The sequence below is a fragment of the Lethenteron reissneri genome, chromosome 53 (assembly GCF_015708825.2).
Source record: "Lethenteron reissneri isolate LAM-NWPU_2019-01 chromosome 53, ASM1570882v1, whole genome shotgun sequence".
Taxonomy (NCBI): Eukaryota; Metazoa; Chordata; class Hyperoartia; order Petromyzontiformes; family Petromyzontidae; genus Lethenteron; species Lethenteron reissneri.
In genome coordinates, this window is record NC_083831.1 from 5,344,198 (window position 1) to 5,368,989 (window position 24,792).

The 24,792-nt window shown below is 48.8% G+C and overlaps 2 protein-coding genes across 4 annotated transcripts in view; both read left to right on the forward strand.

The window, feature by feature from the left end:
• LOC133356298 (EGF-containing fibulin-like extracellular matrix protein 2) overlaps window positions 1–789 on the forward strand; it is a 24,117-nt gene extending 23,328 nt beyond the window's left edge. The window contains exon 10 of the mRNA XM_061573736.1: window positions 1–789. This exon is cut by the window's left edge and continues 4,455 nt beyond it. The gene's annotated coding sequence lies outside the window, so the exon portion shown is untranslated.
• A 3,682-nt stretch (window positions 790–4,471) lies between these two features.
• LOC133356307 (coiled-coil domain-containing protein 85C-A-like) overlaps window positions 4,472–24,792 on the forward strand; it is a 77,362-nt gene continuing 57,041 nt past the window's right edge. For all 3 annotated transcript variants that reach the window (XM_061573759.1, XM_061573758.1, XM_061573760.1), the window contains exon 1: window positions 4,472–7,122. In XM_061573759.1, the coding sequence (XP_061429743.1) occupies window positions 6,252–7,122 (871 nt within the window). In that variant the 5' untranslated portion in view covers window positions 4,472–6,251. The remainder of the gene's footprint in view (window positions 7,123–24,792) is intronic.

Consider the following 24,792-nt stretch of genomic DNA (forward strand, 5'->3'; position numbering starts at 1 on the left):
TGACAACCACACACATCGTGACAACCACACACACACCGTGACAACCACACACACACCGTGACAACCACACACACACCGTGACAACCACACACACACCGTGACAACCACACACACCGTGACAACCACACACACACCGTGACAACCACACACACCGTGACAACCACACACACCGTGACAACCACACACACACCGTGACAACCACACACACCGTGACAACCACACATAGAGATACAGAGAGATACCTATGAACCCAGGGAGACACATCGAGATACACAGTTTATTTTGTTAACCGGCTGTGAGAACTCAGGAGGTCGTGGGTTCGATCACGAGCCTGACGATGCCTGCTGCTGGAGTTTGAGTCTGCGTGTCTCTCCCCGTGGTCGCGTGGATTTTTCTCCGGCTCCTCTGGGTTTCCCTCCATACAGAGCACCGTTGGTCTTACCTGGTACAACAAAAACAAGTTTAAGTTTTAAATAGTTTAGTTTACAAGTTACAAGTCAGGCCACGTGATGTGAAGCCGTGCAAGTCGTGCCTTGCCCACAGGGCTGGATGTCGTCGGCCTTGCTCACTGCTCACGGTAAATTCACCTTCTCGTTACCGTCTCTAGTGGGCATACCACATTATTTTAAGGTTATAGTAAGTGTATATTTTTTAAACGTGATGTACCTTGATAATGTTCATAATTAATATATACCCAAGTCAAACACAATATCACGGTACAAGTTTTATAGAAGTGCCTGTAATTCTCTGCTGAGCTGGTAATTATTAAGTTCAATAAACATTAATTTCTTATCAGTGTTGACTGCAAGTCACTTGAAAGACGTATCCGTAGTGTAATCAAGATAAGCAAACAATATCATATTAACATAGTTTCAATTGGTAACACACTGCAAAATATCTGTTCTCTCTCTAAGAGAGAGGACGACTCAGAGAGAGAGAACGACTCAGAGAGAGAGAGAGAGAGGATGACTCAGAGAGAGAGAGGACGACTCAGAGAGAGAGAGGACGACTCTGAGAGAGAGGACGACTCAGAGAGAGAGAGGACGACTCAGAGAGAGAGGACGACTCCGAGGCGCCAGGAGGAAGCACCACAGACGAGGAGTGGGAAGGCAGCAGCAGCAGGAGCAGCAGCAGCAGGAGCAGCAGCTGCAGGAGTAGCAGCATGAGTAGCAGGAGGACAGGCAGCAGCTGCAGGAGGAGCAGCAGCAGCCGCCGCAGCAGCAGCAGCAAGAGCAGCAGCAGCAGCCACGCGGTGAGGATCCGGCGCTACCAACAATCGCCCGAGCTCTGCTGTCCTCTACTCATGGAGGTGGCATCGGCCCAATTCATGTGTTTAGACACGTGGGGGGAACCCGGAGAAACCCCCACGCGTGCGAGCGAGGCAGCAGCACTCTGCCCCCCCTCCCCCCCGTACAGAAGGGAGCACACACACACAAGGCCCCCCTCGCTGAACCCCCCTTGGGCACACACACACAAGGCCCCCCCCCTCGCTGAACCCCAGTGGCTCGCCCCCTCGCTGTCGCCTCAAAAGTGCGGGGTCACAGGCGGCCACGTCCATCTGCCTCTCCACGGCAATGACATGAAGTCACATTTGTACACAATCCATCGGCCCACGACGTTCTTGGAATGCATCATTTCAGCGGCATTGATTCAGGACGAGGAAAGATACTCCGAGTAGCACGGTTGGCTACGTACGGTGCGAAAGAAGTTCAACATACGTACACATGTGCATACATACAGACCCATATCTTCACGAGAGGGTCCTTGCCTGTAACATCTGCAGTTCGCCAGCATTGTTTCAAGGGAGCCTGCTACTGCGGATGAGACAGACGGTGGTATTGATGATGGTGGTGGTGGAAATGGTGGTTATGGTGGTGATGGTGGTGGTGGTGATGATGTTGGTGATGGTGGTGATGGTGAAGGTGGTGGTGATGATGCTGTTGGTGATGGTAATGGTGGTGATGGTAATGGTGGTGATGGTAATGGTGGTGATGGTAATGGTGGTAATGGTGGTGGTGATGTTGGTGATGGTAATGGTGGTGATGGTGGAGGTGGTGGTGATGGTGGTGATGATGATGGTGGTGGTGATGTTGGTGATGGTAATGGTGATGATGATGATGTTGGTGATGGTGGAGGTGGTGGTGATGGTAATGGTGGTGATGTTGGTGATGGTAATGGTGGTGATGGTGGTGGTGATGTTGGTGATGGTAATGGTGGTGATGGTAATGGTGGTGATGGTGGTGGTAATGGTGGTGATGGTAATGGTGGTGATGGTAATGGTGGTGATGGTAATGCTGATGATGGTAATGGTGGTGATGGTAATGGTGATGATGATGGTGGTGGTGATGGTAATGGTGATGGTAATGGTGATGGTGGAGGTGGTGATGATGGTAATGGTCGTGATGGTGGTGGTGATGTTGGTGATGGTAATGGTGGTGATGGTAATGGTGGTGATGGTGGTGGTAATGGTGGTGATGGTAATGGTGGTGATGGTAATGGTGGTGATGGTAATGCTGATGATGATGGTGGTGGTGATGGTAATGGTGATGGTAATGGTGATGGTGGAGGTGGTGATGATGGTAATGGTGGTGATGGTAATGGTGATGGTGGAGGTGGTGATGATGGTAATGGTGGTGATGGTGATGATGATGGTGGAGGTGGTGGTGATGGTGATGGTGGTGATGATGGTGGTGATGGTGATGATGGTGATGGTGGAGGTGGTGGTGATGATGATGATGATGGAGGTGGTGATGATGGTAATGGTGGTGATGGTGATGATGGTGGTGGTGGTGATGATGGTGGTGATGGTGATGATGGTGATGGTGGAGGTGGTGGTGATGATGATGGTGGAGGTGGCGGTGATGGTGGAGGTGGTGGTGTTGGTAATGATGATGGTGGAGGTGGTGGTGATTGTGGCGATGGTGGTGGTGGTGGTGATGATGATGGTGGTGGTGGTGGTGATGATGGTGGTGGTGGTGATGTTGGTGATGGTGATGGTGGTGATGGTAATGGTGGTGATGGTAATGGTAGTGATGGTGGAGGTGGTGGTAATGGTGATGGTAATGGTGATGATGGTGGAGGTGATGGTAATGGTGATGGTGGAGGTGGTGGTAATGGTGATGAGGCTGTTGGTGATGGTGATGGTAATGATGATTATGATGGAGGTGGTGATGTTGGTGATGAGGCTGTTGGTGATGGTGATGGTAATGGTGGTTGATGGTGGAGGTGGTGGTGAATGTGATGATGGTGGTGATGTTGGTGATGAGGCTGTTGGTGATGTTGGTGATGATGATGGTGTAGGTGGTGGTGATGTTGGTGATGAGGCTGCGTGCTTGGTCCATGAAGGACGTGTTGGCTGCATTCGCTTCGGAGTCCGTCAGCACTGTCTCAGGGGCGACTTGCGTGTGAGCGGGTCGAGTCCACGTGTGTCACTCGCTCCACCTCTCTGGCATCTAAAAACTATCTATTTTGTATCTTACCAGGTAAGGCCCCACGGATCTGTGTAGCTTCGGTGAGCGATCACAAATGATAGCTCAACAAAGTGTCTTATCATCATCATCACGGTGTAGAAATGTATCGCAGCCAAATACACTAAACGCGTGATGTCAATTATACATGTGGAGGGGAAACCCGGAGGACTCGGATGAAAACCCACGCGACCACAGAGAAAGAGAGAGAGACGCAAACTCAAAATAAACAACAGCAGCAGCAGCAGGCGTCAGGGTTGGGATCGAACTCACGACCTCCTGCGTACCAGGCGAGGTAGTTAACAGCTCCCAGACACCGTGGACCGAAACGTCGCCTATCATACGCCACTGGGGGGCGCTACCCCATTGGGGGGCTACCCCACTAGGGGGCGCTACGCCACCTCTTGCCGGCTGTCTGTGCAGTGAGTCAGACGCAGAGGGAGACGCGCACTCTGGGACCCTGGGGGATTGAGCCCAAGTCCCCTTGACCCCTGTGAAGACCCCTGTCACCTGTGTGGTGGACTGCCTCTGGGGGGCGCTACGAGTTGAATGGAACAATCGACGCACGTGGTCATGTCGAGGCTCAGTATTGTCGAGGGGATAAGTGGAGTGAATACGGGGGGGCGGTGATTGTGGGAGGGGCGTGGTTTATGGGGAAGAGGCGGGGCTTAGGTGCAAAGGGGGGAGGGGCTTATGTCGTAGAATGGCCCTTCTTTATATACTGCACTACACCATGAATAAGGGCCATTGTCCGAAACGTTTCTTACGAGGTATCGGTGCCACAGTGTTATCGAATCATTCGGCTTAGGGGTGGGGCTGGAGCTCAGGGGCGGGGCTCGGGCTATGAGGGGCGGGGCTCGGGCTATGAGGGGCGGGGCTCGGGCTATGAGGGGCGGGGCTCGGGCTATGAGGGGCGGGGCTCGGGCTATGAGGGGCGGGGCTTGGCCTGTGCGACGGTTGGTGGGGGGGGCCTCGCGCCGGAAGTGACGTAACGCGCGGGAAAGGCCGCGGGGCTCGCGCGCGCGGCGCCTCAGAGCGCGGACTCGGCTCGCCTCAGAGCCGCCAAACACCGCCGATCGCGGGATAATCGCTCTCGTCCGCTCAATAAACATCGCGGGTCAAACACAACACTATTTTTTTTATTCTAACAGTATTCTATATGTTTGTAATAATGATTTTTAAAAAATTATGAAGTACAATTTACCTCAGCGCTGCCTGCTTGCCACCATTGAAATGAATGGGATGGGAGGTGACTTGAGGGCGGATTGAGGAGTTTGTAGAGACGACGACGACGAGGAGAAGGGGAAGAGCAGGAGAAGAGGAGGAGAAGGGGAAGAGGAGGAGAAGGAGACGAGGAGGAGGTGGGGGGAGCACCGCCAGGAGAAAGACGCCGGCTGCTGTGGAGACGTCATTGGACCTCGCTTTGAGCAGAGACTTAAACCGGCCAACCTCACCCACCACCATTCCATCACAACACACACACGCAGTGGTTTCATTATTGTTGACGTCTTCATTTTACCATTCTGGGATTTAATCATTCGGGGTATATCTATCGACCAGCGTTTTGGTTTTCCTGTACAATACAGTATATGTATACTGTCGTGATTGACTGTATGCCGTACGCTGCGTTACAGTACTCATTTACAACAATTAGTTTGTGTATCGTTTTAAGTAGTGAGTAATCAAACTACGTTATTCTAGGTTTCAACACAGTGTACAAATGCATTCCGTCTAATGTTGGTCTATGCACTGCACTGTATAATATAGTGACGTGAAATTATACTGTAGCATTGCATATGCAATGCAGTAAAGACTACTGTACGCGCTTTGGACATACTGGAGGATTGTTAATTCATTATGGAGTGTAAACAGTTTTTGCTCACTTCTGTGTATATTGTAACACAACACTCTTAATAGTACTGTATGCAGTAATCAGACGAGTATATACTGTTACCAGCCGAGGCAGATACCTATATCTGCACATTGTATGCAGGAGAGAGAATGTGCAGTCTATATATCTTTACAATATACATAGACGGATTTATTTTAGTGGCCTCTACTGAATAAATCGCCCATTTGACACCGGGCTCTTGACAGGCAGTTCCTTCTCTTGTAACTGCGTGAATATTATCACGATTTAATGTTATCTGTTTACTAGGCTAGATAGAACGCGAAATGATAAAATACTTCGAAGGCTAATTCCGTGTATAGTGTATATTTTGTATTACTTTTGCTAATACAGAGCCCATTTGATGCAAGTCTTAGATCTATTAGTTTACTGTTCTTTACCTAAGTGGGATCTCATTGGTGGTGTGTAAGGGTTGTGTGTATATAATGTCTGAATATGTATTAGATTGGAGTAGCCGTTTCCAATAGAAACCCTATTGATACAAGACTTGCAAGAGCGTTCTCGTAACTAGTGTACATCTTTATTCGTTTACTATCCTTTACTTGTAGAGAGCCCATTCACATAAGTATTTTGAACGGGTGATAAGTGTATATATCTCATAGTTTATTCTCATTTACTAGGTGAGCGTAAATCGACACTAAGATATTGGAAGGGGGGAGACCTACCTACATATTTTACGAAGTAGAATACACCTCAGCATACACCCCCATCACAGTGCACGCATCATACTCATCACTTCAGCATCTCAGCAGCAGCCGCTGTCGCATCGAGCCACACCGAGAAGACATCCAGAGACACCGAGCCCGTCTTGCGAAGTGGCCGGGAGGACCATAGGCCCCGGCGCACCCCACCGATCGCACTCGACGGTGACCGTCATGGCGAAGAGCGGCGAGGACGCCAAGGAGAACCTGTCAAAGCTGCCCGACGAGGAGCTGCTGCGCTGGAGCAAGGAGGAGCTGGTGCGGCGCTTGCGCAAGTCCGAGGCCGACAAGATGTCGCTGATGATGGACCACGGCAACCTGATGAAGGAGGTGAACCGCCGCCTGCAGACTCACCTGCACGAGATCCGCGGCCTCAAGGACGTCAACCAGCGGCTGCAGGACGACGCGCAAGAGCTGCGCGACCTCTGCTGCTTTTTGGACGACGACCGGCAGAAGGCAAAGAAGCTGGCATGGGAGTGGCAGCGCTTCGGGCGCTACACAGCCGCCGTGCTGCGCAAGGAGGTGGCGGCGCAGCAGCGGCGCCTGCGCGAGCTGGAGGTGCGCCAGGACGCGCTCGTGCGCGAGAACTCCGACCTCAAGGAGCTCTGCCTCATGCTGGACGAGGAGCGTAACGGTGGCGCCGCAGGCAGCCGCGGCTCCGTGGGCAGCCAGACAAGCCTCACGGGCGCCACCGGCGCCGTCGCCCCCACGGGTGGCGTCGGTGCACCCGCCGGCGTAGTCGTCGCTGCGGCAGCGGCCGTGGCAGCGCCTTCGCCGGGCGCGGGGACCCCGGCTGGCGGGGCGATCGTGCGAGACGGAGGCGACGGCAGTAGCAGCAGCTCGTCCAGCAGCGGCAGCACCAGCAGCCCGGATCACCAGCACAAGGCGGCGGCGGCAGCGGCGGCGGTGGCGGCACAAGGAGGTGCCAACGCTGTTGCCCGGGAGGCTCAGCTGAGGGCGTCTGCAGAGGACCTTGTGGATGCTCAGCAGCAGCAGCAGCACCAGCAGCAGATCCGTGGGCTCGGCTACCCCAACGGAGTGAGCGGTACGAGAACCGCACCTCGTACGCGCCGGTAGCTTCGGAGCTTCCCAAACTCCAGCTCCCCTGCGTGCGGCCACGCGGTTGTCTCTCCCTCCAGAGTCTTACACGTGGAGGAAGATTTACCCCGTCCATAGGATGGGCTGCCATCTAGTCTACATTATAAAAAAAAAGATTTTCTCGTCTGTTGTGAGTCCGTCTGCCAGTCACAGCACTTGTAGGCGAGTGAAGGCTCATTCTGACCGGAAATAACCAGGGACCGATGGTATTGACACTGAGCTACGTGTGACCTAAGACCTTTCAACTTGATCAAAAAAGCTACGGATGAAAAATGTCATCCTATGGTAAACTTACATAGTTTTAGACATTTCCGAACTTTCTTCGTGTTCCTATGGGAATAGTTTCGTAAATTCTGAGTAATGTCACTCACTGACAATGTATGCAGCTTTGTTGGATCAACGGTTTTGAGGTCACTCGTGACCGGGTGGTCGAGGGAGGAGTGTAGTTTAGAAATATTTAAGGTTTCACCCCGTTCTGTGAGGGAGGGCTTATTCTTCATGATTTTGTAGATGACCCTTGCTATATGCGGTGCTGTGGCAGACTGCCTGACTCACAATCCAGAGTTCACAAGGTCAAAGTCAGGGGCCAATTGAGCCCATTGTTATCAAAATCGTCGTTGTCATCTCTCCAGGCTCAATAAGCAAGTGGGAGGTACCACTTTGTGGGAAGTCAACGGTGAGATTGGTCCCACCGTAGGGATGTGGATTCTTCATGGCTCGTTCAGGACTGTCAATGGCGATAAGTGTAAGCCGCCATTGCTCATTTGATCAGCAGGACGCTTCTATAGGAAACGACGAGTGTGTTGAGTGTGCACTGAGGTGCAGACTGGGATGTTGTAAAATATAAAGATAAATCTTAGCCCACATGTCACATCTCACTCATTGAACTCTCCACCCATGTTGAGGACTTGGTCTACCAGACTGACTCTCGTGCCTCATCGACACAGTGTTCAACCAACACACTGCAGGTCACGACAACTCACCTGCTCACCACACTGCAGGTCACAACAACACGCTCACCAAATTACCTACCACACTGCAGGTCACAACACTTCTCGCTCTGCTTCTTCCCTCGCACCGCTGCATTTGAGAATTTTCTCTCATTGTCTCTTATAACCTTGCTGAATTCAAGAAACGTGTTACTCTTATCTATCACATCTTTAATAGCGCGATCTGTCGCTGCCTGCTTGACATGTTGAGTATTTGGGCCTGAGCTAAGAAGCGGCATTCAAAAAAGTGGAGGTGTTGCTGCTGTCGACGTGGAGCAGTTCGAAGACGTGAGGGACTGGCATTTTGGAAGCTCCAGACATACATCAATCAACAGGTGGTCACTAGGGCCGGATTTTAATTCCTTGTCCCTCACACTAGAACAGACAAGACCACCCCTTCTCCTGACATGTAAATACACAAAACCCCAATCTATTGCGGTACACACTCCAATGAAGATAGTATTGTTTATATTGTTCATATTAAAAGGATAATATGAATAAACAGTCCTAATTTTGTTCAGAAAAAAATCTTTACTTTGTGGGACCTTATTCAGAGTTGTACCCTGGACAAATGTCATCTTCCCCCCTCCCCACCTCCCAAAAATCCGGCCCTGGTTTTCCCTTACACAAGAAGCTGTCACAACTGCACAAGCACCAGCACCTTCACCCTTCACTTTCGTTTCTCAACCAATTCTCTTACATGCAAGCGTGCGATGTGCGTGTGTGTAGTCTCACACTGAAAAATGCACAGGTGCGAGGTTTTTAAATCGATGGTACCCTATTTGAAAACTGCAGCCAATGTTGGTCGATAGATTTCTGTGAATACAAATGGGTGCTGCTGCCTTTGGCCCCCTGCACCAAAAACAAGATTGTTTTGCTTCCGTGTTTTTGTCTCTGGCGAGCGCTCTGCGTTGGGCGAGCAGCCTGCTGCATGAGTAGTGGTCTTTTTTGTTTGTTTTGTTTGTTGTTTTGGTATCAATAGCCAAGGCTGTTTGCCCTGACACCCATGTCTGTCTAGTGAAATAAGAGTAAATGCATTGCGTTGGGAGGAGGACGTCACCACCGCAGTGGTGTTGTAATGGTTAGTACCCTCGACTTGCAATCCAGAGGTTGCAGGTTTGATTCCATCTCCTGGCGCGGCAGTTTTGATCAAGTTCCTTAAAAATCCCCCCGGCTCCCACCTCTGTTCACCCGGCAGTATACATGGGAATGCCACAGTTAGATCACGTGTGGTCAGATAAAATGTGGGTGCTCCACCTTTTCCGAGATGTCTGGCCGGTGCGAAATAGTCGGACAAATACCCTCTAGATGGGAGCTCAGGAGCTCCCTCGAGTGAAGGCCCTTTCATCAGCAGTGGTGGTGAGCAAGCAATCGCAGGGCTGCGCCTTTATCTGGTACGCGTTATACTTTTGCACCATAAGTGCACCGTAAGTGTCGTGGTATTTAACAATTCACACGTGATTATTTAAAATCGATTCTTTACGCTCGTGAAACATGCGTCGATATGCGCGTGCGAGAATCGATTATTAAGTATTTGTGTGTGATGTATGTAATCTGTTCCTGTAAACCCCTGTAATCACTGCAGACTCTGTTCACCATCGTGACAAAAAAATGATCGATTATTAAATTTAATTGGGACCCCTTCCACCCCCTCCAGATCTTTACTATTCATAGAATCAGAGTGTTTTTTTTTTTAAATCAGAGTATGTTTTTTGTTTGAATTCTCACCACAAGCATTGTGGTTAATGCAGACATGATTCCTTGTAAAAGATTTCAGTTTGGTGTTACATCTTAACACCTGTTTTGTTGCCAGAAAAAAGGGGAAAACCCTATTATCAGATTCATAGAATTGCAAAGGTGGTGATGAGTCGCTGTCCACTGTTATGTTTGGGATGAATTCTTCTGTGAGCTGCTTTATGTTTTTGGCTTCAAGCTTCGATGTTCCATTATAATTGTTAAGAGTTCACTGTTAATTCCTGAGCCACACACAATGGTCAACTACCTAAGTCACCACTCGGATTCTTCACGTTTATTGTTAATACCCAACGTCGACAGAGTTTGACTTGGGTAGCATTGAAGATCGTTCAGGATGAATGTCATCACAGCGCCTGAGGTTTGCAGAGCCTGACTAAAGCATCTTAAGGCATCCCTTGGAAGATAAGTAGTCCATTAAAGTTGACACTTTCCTCTGTCATCGAGGCCACACCGAAGCACCCTTAGGAACATTGGGGTTCATTCCTCACCTCCGATTAGCACGGTTGGCTGCGTACGGTGCGAAATAACTTCACCATACACACATTCTGAATGCCCGAGGCTTGTAGAGCCAGATTAAGGTTATTGGAACTCAATGGTCAATGCCTGTTTCTCATTCAGCCAGACTAGAGCACCATTTCCTTTCTTGAGGGATCATTCTCAAGGCTCTGAGACCCCACACAGAGGCACTCCGCGTGATTCTCGAGGCGTTCCCAACGACTGCTGCTTGACAGGTCGAGACTTAAGGGTGCGTGGAGTTGGGTGCTAACGCTTGCATTTTCCGTGCCTTTGCTTTCTCCTTGCTCGTGACACCTCCGTGGTTTTTTTGCGCCGTCAACAATTAAGTTAAGTCGGTGCACGCGGCTGTATTCCAAAGTCTCCGCGGGTGGTGCAGTTATTATTCGCTTTCATCATAGGTCTTTAGTTTTATTGGAATTTGGAGAGCAGTCAATATTGTTGTGATCAGCTTTCTATTTCGCTTAGATTTGATTTATATTTGTGAGTGTAGTTTACGTGTATGCACAGCGCTTTGAGATGTACATCAATATGAAAGGCGCTTTTTCAAACGGAGGAGATGATTACTGTTATTACCACCTCGCCGTTAGGTTGCGGCGTGTGCTACCCACAGACGTCACACCCCCCTGTCTTGTTGTGCGGGCGTGAGCTTGTTTAGATGAGGGCCGAAACAAAAGTCTTGGGGGGAGGTGGCGGGGTGGCCACAACACAAGTCGGCGTTAGACAAACTTTAAACAAATGTTCAACAAACGACAGAATGAGTATTGCACGGTCTGCTCCTGTCCAGCGTGTATCCTCCCGCTCGAGCTCTCACCGTCGCCATGTTTAGGATGGTCCAAATGTCTTGTGATCTCCCAATGAATCGAACCCGAACATTTTTTTGGGGGAAATTAATTACACTACACACACATTGGTATATAAAACAAATGTTAAGTTATGGGGACCTCATTTGCCAGTAAAAATATGATAATTGGTTCTTTACCCTTCTACCTGGCAACAAAACTGGTATCAGTTTTGTTGCCAGGTAGAAGGGTAAAGAACCAATTATCAAATGTTAAGTTTTATAGAATTTAATGAGGTTTACAAGACATCTGAACCAACCTGTACAGGACGGAAGTCTGCTATGCCCAACGTGTATTGGCTTGATCACCGATACATTTTTTTACCAGCCCCTGACACTGGGGTGGGGGGCTGTGTGTCGCACCCCTGGTGGGGCGAATGAGCCATTTCCCCCATGTCCATTACCTGAGTGCCGGCCCCTCGGAGCTCGGCATTAAATGAAGTGAGGCTGCTGTGTATGTATGTTGAACGTCTTTCGAACCGTATGTAGCAAACTGCGCTAATCGGAGGTGCCGGGGGGAGGTGACAAAAAACTAAACGCAAAAAGCAGCTCTAAGGAAATGAGTTTTCAACAAAGTCCCCGTTGAAGTAAACGGGGGCAAATGTTGGCCTTGAAGTAGGCATGTAACGAGAGGCGCATGCGGTTCTCACGCTTGGGGGCAGCTGAACAGATCGTACCCTGACGATCGATTGTTAAGTAACGATGCAAATTGAGGTGTGGCATCTGGAACTTCTGGAATTTCTTCTTCAGAGCAATGTTGTGGGTTCCTGGTTGGATATATATGGAGAGAGATCTGCATAATATTTCTCCTCTAGTTTGAAGATTCGATCTCTTATCACGTGTAATGGTTACATCCTTCTCTCCAAGGGCTTCAATTTGCTAATTATACCTTCGGGCTAATGGACAGACAATAAAACCGAGTCACGCAGAACATACGAAAGGGTACAAACCGTACTGAACGGGGATAGTGCAAGCCAGAACAAATGAAAGGGGCGGAACAAACCCCGATGGTATGAGACGGTACACTCCAGAGTGCAAACAAGATGCAAATTAAAGTGACGCGCGTGTGTACGTGTGTGTACGTGTGTGTGTGCTGGACAGGAATGCTGCCGCAGTGCAATGGTTAGCACACTGGGCTTGCAATGCAAAGGCCACCCGGTTCGATCTCCCGGCGTGGCGGTTGAGACAGTGAAGCACGTTTCTTGAATCTTCCCCCACCCACCTCTGTCTTCCAGCCAAAAGTATACATTGGTACTGTACACCACAGTCAATCGGTGGCTTGCATGTGGTGTGGTGAGGTAAAGTGTGGGGACTTCGACCTCTTTCAAGAATTTCGATTTAAAGCTTTCGTGACTGCAGGGATTCATCTTCTTGGTTCTTTCGGTAAAGTCACGTAGAAGGGAAGTAATAAAATAACACAAATAAAACATAATTATTTTATTATGTTTTATTTTTATTATTTTATTACTTCCCTTCTACGTGACTTTACCGAAAGAACCAAGAAGACTCTTTCAAGAAGTTTAGTCAGTGTGGAAGAGTAGGCCAACAATGCTCCCCTAGGTGGTGGTTCCCCAACCTTTTTAAACATTCGGACCACTTTCAACCGTTATTTTTTTCACACACCACCACTCGGCAATAATGTTTTTATTTTAATAAGCCGACTAAATCGTCGTATCTGCCTCCATTCCACGGACCAATTCCAAAAGCCTTGCAGACCAGTGGTGAACCACAGGTTGGAAACTACATGATTGGTCTTCTGCCAGCAGTGGAGTGTAGCAAGATATTGCAGGGCTGCACTTGTACCTTGTTTTAATATACAAGACAGGAGACCAACATCAGAGGTTGGACGGCACAAATGAGGCAGTGGGAAAATGGCAGTTTTAATATAAATATTTCATAAACTCAACTCTTGATGGACACGTGGTGTGCGCCCGTTCACTCCACTGTCAATCGTCGCCCTCTTTGCTCGGCAGCTCATGGCGACCTGCTGATGGTTTCCGCGCGCTCGGACAGCGAGATTCGAGCCACGCAGCTTTGGAGGTCAGCAGACCATGGGCCTGGAACTCGCTGCTTTGATGTGTTCGAGGCTCCTCACAGGCAGTTCACCAGTTCAGTAGAAAATGAAAGTCATAACTGTTCAATAGAGCTTACAGTGTATGAATATTGCACACACGTGATAACCTAGGTTTGTAAGGGTTGCGCGTTGATAAATATCATTACTCTTGAATCAATCCATGAGCACGAATTGTGACAATTCCTTGTGGCAATTCATCGTTACATGCCTAGGATACAGTGTGTGCGAGTGTCGCGGAGCCACGCAGGAGAGCTACATCTTGCTCTGGGTGCTGCAGAGCAATCGTGCAAAATCACTCCTGCACTACTTTCCTTCCTCTCAACCTCCCCCTGGAATAACGCTGCACTGAGCAAGGCGCTCTGTGGAAGACAGTGCAGTGCAAATGTCTGGCGTGCGTGAATTTGATTGTAATTTATTGAAAAGAAATTATCTACGCCAGACATGTTTTGCTGCATCTGTGATCATTTTTTTGCTTCATCTTGGTGTTGGTTATTGGAGTTCGGTGCGGGACAGTGGAGTAATTCTAAGTGTGAATTAAGTGTCGGTTATGCGTAATGAAGCAGAGTGCGAACACAAACAAAAACTGTGAAGTCTCTTGTTAGAATTTTTTAGATATCTGGGAGAGCCTTTTTTTTGTTAGTCTAAGGAATATTTTTCAGAAGGGTCCAGCAATGTAATATTTGGTTAGTTCCATGTTGTATTGTCCGTAAAAATGGAAGGAACCGGAAACAGAGGAAGACCTGACAGAAAATGACTTGACGACATAAGAGATCGGTGCCAAAAAGATGTGGCACTACTTGAGCATATTGGCACAAGACAGTGGAAAGTGGAAACAGATGACGAAATGTGCAGTGGATACCGGTGGGATATCTGCCCATGGATCGTGAAGAGGATGACCTCAAGAGGTGTTTTGTATCATGTGTCATGAAAAACCAGATTAATAATAAATATAATTTACAGACATTTGTCAATTCACTTTGGCTCCGCACACTGTGTTGGTGAGGCTGGGTTGTTTGACCATACTTCACCTCACTGGTTCGTGCGGCTTAGTGAAGGTAGTAGGGGAAAGCCCCAGGACCAGTTCATATATCACTTGCCACATGGTAGCCGTGGCTCGGGATGAAACTTTGGTTGCCGGGTTCATAGTTCCTGATGCCAACCACTGCACCACCGCTTGACCCCAGAATACCAAGAGAAAATTGGCCATAGATTCGAGGGTGGTTAATGTTCAAAGTTCCACACTTATGGGTTCATCGACCCTGTTGCTGTACTGTCATCTCCTGACGCCCTTTTGTGGCCCAGCAGTCAGGTTTGGGCAGGATTGGGAGTTTCACGCATATCTCTACCGCGTACTTGAGCCACCAATCACACCCGCCCATTCCCTTAACGGCAACCCACATCCTAGGTGTGGTCCTGAGCAGTGGCGTGCCCACTGTGTGAGTTGGCAGTGTCACTGCACTGGGGCCTATGGCCCGGAGGAGACCCAGGTGCTGGGCTATGATGAAGGGGGGGGTGGGCGTGAAATTGGACAGGGGGTGCCCCAATTTTATTTCTGGTGCCAGGGCCCATGCCATGCCAAACGCATTACTCGACTGGTCCTATCATACATGATAGATGGAAAAATAAATCTAGATTGAAATCTCATTTCTTTAAAACTGGTTCTTGTGTTTAGTTTGTTGTCCTTCACCCGCACCCTCCGCTTAGCGTGGTTGGCTACGTACGGTGCGAAAGAAGTCCAACGTACATATATCCATACATTTCTGAGGTTTTTATTTGTTGCCATGTGACGGCTGAGGGGAAGCCAAGAGGGCCATGGCTGAATACGGTGCGCGTGTGTACGCACGCACACACACGTACATACGGTACTCGCTCAATGCCGTGCGCGTTCACTTGTAGACGTGGAAGCGTGTAAGTATAGTAAAACAATGGGTTTTTCTAAACACTAAACTAACTTTCTATTTTACCACGTAAGGCCCACTGAGCTGTATGTATAGCTCTTTTCAGAAGCGACTTGGCCACAAATTATATCTCAATGAAGCGGCCTATCATGTGGAAATTTTAAAGCAGCCAAATACTCGCGTGATGTTGATTCTAAATGTGGAGGAAAAAAACTAAAACTGGAGGACCTGGAGAAAAATCCACACGACCACAGGGGGAGAGAACATACAAACTCCAAATATACAAGCGTCAGGGTCGGGATCGAACCCACGACCTCTATACCAGGCGAGGTAGTTCACATCTCTCCACCGTGGCGCCACCCTCTGCTGACAACGCAGACCCGCAGCAGCCTATAGCAACCTGTTTCACACACGGTGATCCCCCATCTGTTGAGATCGGGCACTCTCCGTGTGATTTGGTCAAAGGTGGTGTTCCAACGGCTACGCATGCATGCCTTAATGTACGAGGTGTGCGTGTGTTTATGTTGGACTTTGTCACTGGTGGACGTGCTTGAAATTCCTCACCTTGTTTTTACTGCGTACACTCCACGTAAATCACCGAGGCCATTCCTGCATGTGCTTTCAATGTAGCTTTGTGTTGAATTTATACAAAAAAGTTTCATTTCGACGTCCCGTACACCTGCAGCATGAAAGTCGTTCATTCAGCCCTTAATAAGCATTCATTGTTTTCATTACGATTTGGCGGCGAGGTTAATCTTTCTCCCGGCGAGGAACGCGTGTGCTGCTGCTGCTGTGGCCACCATTAGGCACTCCTATCCAGTACACACAATACCACCATGTGTTTTGGTGGTCGGGCCTGGGTACGATTCCTGACTTGGCTACCTTACCATTGTGTAGTTTGTACGCTCTCCCCCTGTTCTGTCCTCCGGTTTTCATAGCTAAAAAAAACCATACGTTGTATGGGCCGCGACGGTGACGCGATATTAACTACCTCGCATGGTATGCAGGAGGTCATGGGTTCGATCCCGACCATGATACCTGAATATATGGAGTTTGTGTGTCTGTCCCCTTGGTTGCGTGGATTTGTCTCCGGGTCCTCCGGTTTTTCTTTCCACATGTAATCAGCATCATGTGTTAAGAATATTTGGCTGTTATACATTTACACATGATAAGCCACTTTGTTGAGCTATCATTTGTGGCCAGGGAACTTGAAAAAGAGCTACATATCTCAGTGGGCCTTACCTACTAAAATAAAAAAAATAGTTTTAATTGATTTTTTACTTACATTGACTAAATATCCCAATGCCGGAAAATGTCCTGCAAATTGTTCAGTTGCGATTACATATTGCAACATTGCCCCTGGCTGCAAAGACTCGGCAGGAACCTCTTGAAAGAACCTTAAGACTCAGCGAGGCTTTACTCGGTAAACGTGCGTAGCAGTAATTATGAAGCGCCACACAGTGTAATGCAACGGCCCCCTGCAGAGATATTTAATCATCTCGATCTTATATAATAAGACGCTTGTTTGTAACGCTGGCCGGGTGGGGATTGGGGGGGCTTTATGACGCCACGCTGGTGAGGTGGAGGGGAGCGGCTGATGACCTGATAGACACTGGGCTGTTGGGGAAGAGCAGTCTCGATGTCACGCAAGATTTGGGGTGATAGGAGGTGGGGGCTGTTCATGACATCACGGGACGTAGAAGGTTGTGAGGAGCCAGGAGGAGTGATGACGTCACGCGACACTGGTGAGTTGCAGCAGAGGGGTGATGAGGTCACGCTAAATTGGGGTGCGTTGGTGAGAAGGTTGACGTCACGCGAGATGGGTGAGGTGGACGACAGAATTATGACGTCAAGGGATTGGTGAGGGGGGGTTATAACATCATGCGACATTTGTGAGGTCCAGGAGAGGCAGTGGTGATAAAACGTACAAATTCGCCATCCTTTTACCACAAGTTCCGCGGGTTCCTGCTCGGGGCATCATGCTGGTGTTATGATTGCGTGTTCTAGCCTTAACCTCTGGGTAGATGACTCAACAGACCAATGTAGAAAAATATATGCTCATATCAGTAACTGCGTTGGGGATTTTGGGTATATTTTTTTTCCCAGCACTGCAGCAATTGTCGAGTTATTCATGGTCCCTGTCGGTATGAGCCAATTTCAAGTCACTGCTGGACGAAGGCCTCCCCAGGCACGCAGATTGGTCATGCCCCAATCCATCTCGCTTCTGCAGATGAACAGCGATCACCTCCGTTCATTAACTGACCAAATTAATTAAGAGAATTTCCCACACCGGAGCTCAAAAGGACCCACCTCTGTGTCCCAGCCCTGCCTGGCAAGGCACTCCCTGGTGGGCAGGGCCACTAGCCGAGTCCCTGCTATCTCACCGTGCCCTACGGACATGCTGCTTCCTGCACTCCGAGCGAGAGATGGCGACCGTTAGTTTCGCAAATTGGCGATAAACGCACCTCCGATTCACACGGTTGGCTACGTACGGTGAGAAACACGTTCAACATATTCTTTGGGTCTTTCGGTAAAGTCACGTAGATAGGTACAAATGTATACAAATAATAAATATTAAATAAACAAAAAACTACGACGTTCGATCACACCACAAGCGATCGTCAGGACGTAGTTTTTTGTTTATTTTATATTTATTATTTGTATACATTTGTATTTATCTACGTGACTTTACCGAAAGACCCAAAGAATAAGAATTGCTGCAGTCACGAAAGCTTTAAGTCAAGTCCAACATGCATAATACTCCCCAGAACAAACGCATGTTGGAAAGCGTTACGGACACATGCGTGTGCGTGATTCTTCTTACTTGGTTCGTCTCGTTTGTACAGTTTTGTCCTTTCCATGAGCCTCCATGGAAAATCGGTTTCCCATCGTCACAAATCATAAATAATCGATTCGCATGCAATCCGTTTGTTGAACGTATTGTGAGCCTCGGTATAATGAATGCTAGTCGGTGAATCAATGCTGCCGTGGGTGTAACGTTCGCACGCTGGACTTGAAATCCGGAGGCCACTGGTTCGAATTGATATTCAGGCGCGGCAGTCGGTGACAGTGATCACGTTATTTATTCCCTCACCCAGCCGCGGTCCATCAAGTTGTATAAATGGGTACACCACAGTCGCATCGGCAGGTCATGTGGCGCGGTCTAAGTGTGATACTCCAAGAGCCAGTTTGGAAATGTAGGCCAACATATCCGCTGGAGGGGCTGACTCGCAGTGGCATGAGCAAGTAATTACAGGGCTGTACTTTTACTATACTAAACTATAAACTTTTTTATTTTACCAGCTAAGGCTCACTGAGCTGTGAAGCTCTTTTTCAGAAATGACCTGGCTATCACAAATGATGGCGCAACAAAGTGGCTTATCGTGTCAAAATTTATAGCAGCCAAATACTCGAATAGCATGTTGATTCTAAATGTGGAGGGGAAAATCGGAGGACCCCGAGAAAAATCCACGCGACCACGGGGAGAACATGCAAGACTCCAAATATACAACAGGCGTCAGGGTCGTGATCAAACCCACGACCTGTATACCAGGCGAGGTAGTTAACATCTCGCCATCGTGGTGCCCCTTTACCATTCCAGCCTCCCGCTGGTGCAAGCGATTTCCACACGACCTTGTTCATTCCAAGCTGTCTGTTCGCACGCCCCCGTGATCGATGCCCAGAGACGTTGCGGTTGCTGTGCTGCACTTATAGACGAGTCGCGTGAGCACTGAAGCCCTCCCTCCACCTCCCACTAAACACTCGGACTTTCTAAAGATTAAATACCACCCTCGCTTTCGTTTCCACACCCTCATCTGCCCCACCGTCACAGGGAAGTTCACGATAAAAAAACACACCGGGGGCATCCAAGAGGCAACTGTCCGTAGCCACGTGTTTGCGTGAGACTGTTGTGCTGCTATTATTATTAACGTTTCTGTATTTTTGTTGTTATTTTTATTAATTACTCAAGTCCTGCATTGGGATGTTTGGGCCATTTTTTGGGCCAATTTAAAGAAAGCAGTGGTTTGATTCTTGTGGGAGATAACCGGAGTGCCCGGAGAAACCCCGCTATTTATTTCGCCCAGTGACCAAAGTAGAAGTAAGAAAAAGGTTGCACATAGAAGGCCTAATGCAGGCAGTGATGAGAAGGAAACTGACACTATTTGGACACATGTAGGATGGACAACAACAGGAAAATAAAAAATGTGTTGTTCGTAAAAATATGAGACCTAACAGAGAATGTTTTGACGACGCCGCCGCCAGAAGAGATTGGTGCCAGGAAGATGTTGCACTACTTGAGCATATTGGCGCAGGAGACAGAGGAATGTGGACACCTCGCTCTGCCCATGGAATCGTGGTGATGATGATGATGGAAAATTATCCCCCACTGCTGCTCGTGTACCCCTATCCAATGAACTCTTTTAATCTAAAAAATTAGCGGTTGTAAAAACCATCGCACGCTCGGCTTCACAGGTTCACGCCACCTCGTGCCTCGCGTAAGGGTGCCACCGTGGCGAGACGTGAACCACCTCACCTGGTATACAGAAGGTCTTCGATTCCGACCCTGACGCCTGTTGTATATTTAGACTTTGCATGTCTCTCTCCCCGTGGTCGTGTGAATTGTTACTCCAGATCCTTCTGTTTTCCCTCCATTTATAATCAATGTGCATTTAGAGTATTTGAATGCTCGTAATTTCCACATGACAAGCCACTTCGTTGAGCAATCGTTTGTGATAACCAGGTCACTTAATGGCGATGGTTTGGGAAGGCCTTTATCCAACAAAGAAAAATCACAGCTGATGATCATGATTTGAATGCAGTCAGCCAATCAGAATCCCTGCAGCTTCTGTGGATTTGCGGTTGAGTTTGTTTCCTGACTATAACATCAGTGGCGAATAGTTTAGTTAAAATAGAATGCCTGCTCGTGTTGACCGATCCCTGAGAGGTAGCAGGCCTTGGTTCAGTGTTTAGACGCCCCACCTGATAAAACACGCCTTGTGATCTTGTCACACCATCCATCCCTCCCTCCCAGCTACAGCGATAAAGTTGCCTCCGTGGTTTTGGCACGCAGACCCCGACTTGGCCGTGCACGCCAGTATGAAAAAGATCCTGGCGTGGGCGGACAGGTCTGAATGTTATTTGAAATATGTTATCTCCCTCTTGTGCGCTCTGGTTAGAATGGGGCGGTGACATGCCCCAGCGGAGGCGCGTTTGCCGCTTTCCAATCAGGCCGCCCCGCCCCGCTTACTACTGCAGGTGTATTCACCAGGGAAACCTCTTGGCTTGAACTTCACTTTTCCAATCATTTTCCACTCCAGACCAATGAAAGCCATTTATGCACGGAAACATATATGACGGGGTTTTTGTTTTAACTATGACCATTGCCCACAACTAAATCGTCTGGAATGCACCCAGATCTCGTCGTATCTCAGATGCCAAGCCGGTTTGAGCCTGGCTAGTGCTTTCACGTGTACCCACAATTCCCACAAACAGGATGCTGCGGCACCCAATTGTGGGCAGCAGAGGGCAGTGCAGAACATTCCATTGTTGTACTGTGCTGTGTGCTTCTATGCTCCCGTGCTTCCACGTCTTACTCACCGACTCGCACTGACCAGCGTGGTGAAGTATTTTGTGGTAAAATAACCCCTGAAACGTGCACGGTATGAGAAAGCCTTTGTCTCGTAGTGCATTTCTTTAACAAAAAGGTCTGTTAATTATTTTTAAAACAAATTATATGTTTCAAAACATCACTCTGTGGGTGACTATGTAGTCCAACGATTTGGAGGCACGGGTTGACGGATCACGTGAAGATCTGCGAAACTCAAGAGATTGCCGGTAATGCAAGTAGGTTCGTGAATCTATCTGTGCGGAGCATGCGCAGCTGTATCCACTGAGACCAACCTTTCTCATTGGTGCATTGGGTCACCGCCTGTTGAGTTACAGAAAAAATTGGACCTCTGATGGGAAAAAGAATCGCGCACAATACCAACAAAACGGGGGGGAACTTCATGTACATGCATTGTCTTGAGTGGTGGATTTTTACTCGGACTATAAAAACCGTGGCTTTTAATATCCCAGGAAGATTGCATATTTCCCAGGACGGCTTGCTTCCTCCCCAAGAGGATGGTTCCTGGGAAAACCAGATAATCATGTAGCGTCGTCGTGAAGGATATAAGTAATAAAATAAATAAGCAGATGATGCTCTGCCTTCACATGCTCCTCCATATAATAAATATGTGAGTGTTATTGTACAGATCCCATCAGCCGCACGGCCTTCTGGGAGCGCATAATTTCAGCAGCATTGGATCAACACCAGAAAACTGCGCCTGTTTCGACATTAAGTGACGCATCATCATAGTCAGGCTTGTTTGAACCAAAGTTGGTGAACTGCCAGATGTGTATAGGCAAGGACACTCCCTGTTACATAGGGGTCTTTGTTCTATGGAAAACTATACCTGCAATACCCAACAAAAAAATAATCATTCGTGTCATTGAGAATATAACAAAATTGAAAAGCAGGCAACACTCCATGAATCTGTCCCGCCACGTAAATAAATGTATAACCAGCTGAGAGGGCAACCAAACCTGTTGGCCAAAGTCGACCGCGGTGGTGAGGTGTTAAATCTCTCGCCGTGTATGCAGGATGTCTGGGTTCGATCCCGACCCTGACGCCTGCTGCTGTATATTTGGAGTTTGTATGTTCTCCCCCTGGTAACATGGACTTTTCTCTGGGTCCTCCGGTTTTCCCCTCCAGATTTAGAAACGTGTGTGAAGGGTATTTGGCTGCTAGAAATGTCCACCCGATGATAAGCAAGTTACTTCGTTGAGCTATCATTTGTGGCCAGGTCGCTTCTTAAAAAGACCCATATAACGACGCAGTGGGCCTTACCTGGTAAAAAAAATAAAAAAAAGTATATAGTTTAGTTTAGACCTGTAAGGTGTGTTCCAAACCAGCGCGCGGGGCCGCGCGGATTTGCGTTCGCGAAGTGAGAGGAATGCTTGGCCGCTCCACCGCCAGGCTCGCTCGGGCCAGGCGAGGCGGGTCGCAGCCTGCCCCCCCCCGCCGCCGCCGAGCATTCCTATCACGGCGTGCCAAGGCACCACGCCCCCCCCCCCCGTGCGTGGGCGGTGGGGAGCGGTGGGGAGCGGTGACATGGCCCCGGTGGTGGCCACTTTCGCCGCTTTTGACTTCGAAGGCGGACAGGCCTCCCCTGGTGATTACAGTCTGTTCTGTAACATCACGTGTTTTCATAACACGAATTGGGCATAACGCGATGAATGTAGTAGGGAACACATTTTTTCATAACGCGGATGTGAATTGGATATGACGCGATCAAGCGACGGAACAATGGGCGGTCGTACGGCTGCCTCTGCGCGGGATAAGGACAACAAACTAAACACTAAACGCAGTTTTAAGCAAAGCAGTTGGAAATAAATCAGTTTTCAATCTAGATTATTTAAAAGTGCAAAGCTCCAATGGCTTCTTAATATCGGAAGGAACCGCATTCCAGACGGCCGCAGAAGCGCATCTGAACACGCCACGATGCATTGGCCACCTTTTTTCTATTGGCCATCGCTGCAAGTGCAGACTGGTGGTGGAGGATTGGGGGTGGCAGTGAGCTTGTGTGTGCACCTGTGTATATATGTGTGCGCGCACACGGAATGTAGCGGGGCCTGTTTGGTTGGACCTGGTCACCGCAACCTCTCACGCTTGCCTCGAAGACGGCGAAGATGAGGGGTGCCATGTGGGGGGGGGCAGGCGTTTAGCCCTGAGGTGGTCGCGACAAAGTCTCGCGCAGAATGCGCTGGGTGCTCTGCTCCAACTCGACTCCAGTGCCCCGTGGGGGTGGGGGAGCGACGGCTGCCAAAACGCAGCGGTGCGTGCGTTGCGTTCAGAATGTCTCGTAACCGTGCGGCACGCATCCACGTGCACCATTGCTGCCCTGAAATTGTGCACCCCATCGTCGGACGAGACATCGGAAAAAAGCGGTGCTCGTTTTTTATCGGCCGCGGATGAGTGAAGATGATGGGCTGAGTTGACAACCCCCTCTCACCCCACACCGTCACTAACCTGGACTTGAACTCATACCGTCCGATTTTCAGTCAAGCCGTGTCTGACCACGTTGACAAGTGCACGTCCAGACTTTTTGTCAATCCACTGCTGGATGCGAGCCTCCTCCCACACCGGTGCAGGTTTGCGTCAGGAATCTCACCGTACTTTACCGCGTTGGTCAGTGCTCGTTGGTGAAGGTGGGAAACATGGACGTTGTAGCATAGATGTATAGCACAACCATGGATTTTGCCGCACTACCCTCTGCTGATAGTACCACAGCCGCCTAGAGCATCTGCTTGGTGCGTGACTGTAGTCCGGCCATGCACTATCCAGGCTCAAAGCTGACTTGGCTTTGGAAATCTGCCGAGATCGGGCACATTCCGGGTGATTTCGTGATAGATGAAATAACGTTGCCAAACATTTTGTATATGACGTGTATCTGATGTAGCAGAGAGACACAGATTCTCTCAGGGTAGGTGATGTTAGTGAATACCTGTTAAGGCCGGCACAGCGCAGAAATTGCTGGTTTGACCAGCACCCCACCGTTTGTCTCGCTGTTGTTGATGTTTACACACCGCACCGGGTTCTCATTTTAAACTGAGTCGACCTAGGAGAGTCGAACACAAGTTTGCTTACGTATGTATGTTGAACATCCTTTGCACCATACGTAACCAACCATACTAATCGGAGGTGTGGGGGAAGGACAACAAACAGAACACAAAAGGCAGTTCTAAGTACATGAGTTTTCATTCTAAATTTAAAAGTGCATAGTTCCAGTGGCTTCCTAATATCAGAAGAGCTTTCCAGAAGCTCATCTCATGGCGCGCGATGCAGTGACCGTCTGTGTTCGATGAGAAGCCAAATATTACCTCGCCTGGACGTGGTCCAAATCCTGTCGTGTGCCACCAGTGATCATTGTGACAGAGGCCCCCCCAACTGTTCCAGCATCGGATTTAACCAGCTGTTGTTCAAGGCCGTGACTGGAACAACAACCGACATTCGCCACTAACTGGCGGTTGACGTCACCACGACGCTTGTGACTGGAACAACAACAACAACAACAACCGACATTCGCCACTAAGTGGCGGTTGACGTCACCACGACGCTTGTGACTGGAACCCACACACACACACGGTTTCTTAATTGTTTTTGTAATTACAATCGATTCCTGCACTCCACGGTTCGTGATTTGAATCGTGCTCGTGAGAATTGATGATTTGATTCACGTGCGTTGAACCTGATCTGGTTTATTAAAATTATTCGGGCACAATGGATTGCACATCCTGCAACGTTGATGGTAAACAAATAATAACATTGATTGGTGATTGTGAACCGTGACCGTCGTAAACGCCGGCGGCACAATTTTAGCCGGTGGTGGAATTCTAGAAAAAAATGGCTAAAGTCAAAACCTTTGTGTTTTTATTTAAAGTCACAGAGTGGAAAGAAAATCCGCTTTCTTTGCCTCTGAGCTGAGAACCAGCACTCTGGTGGCCT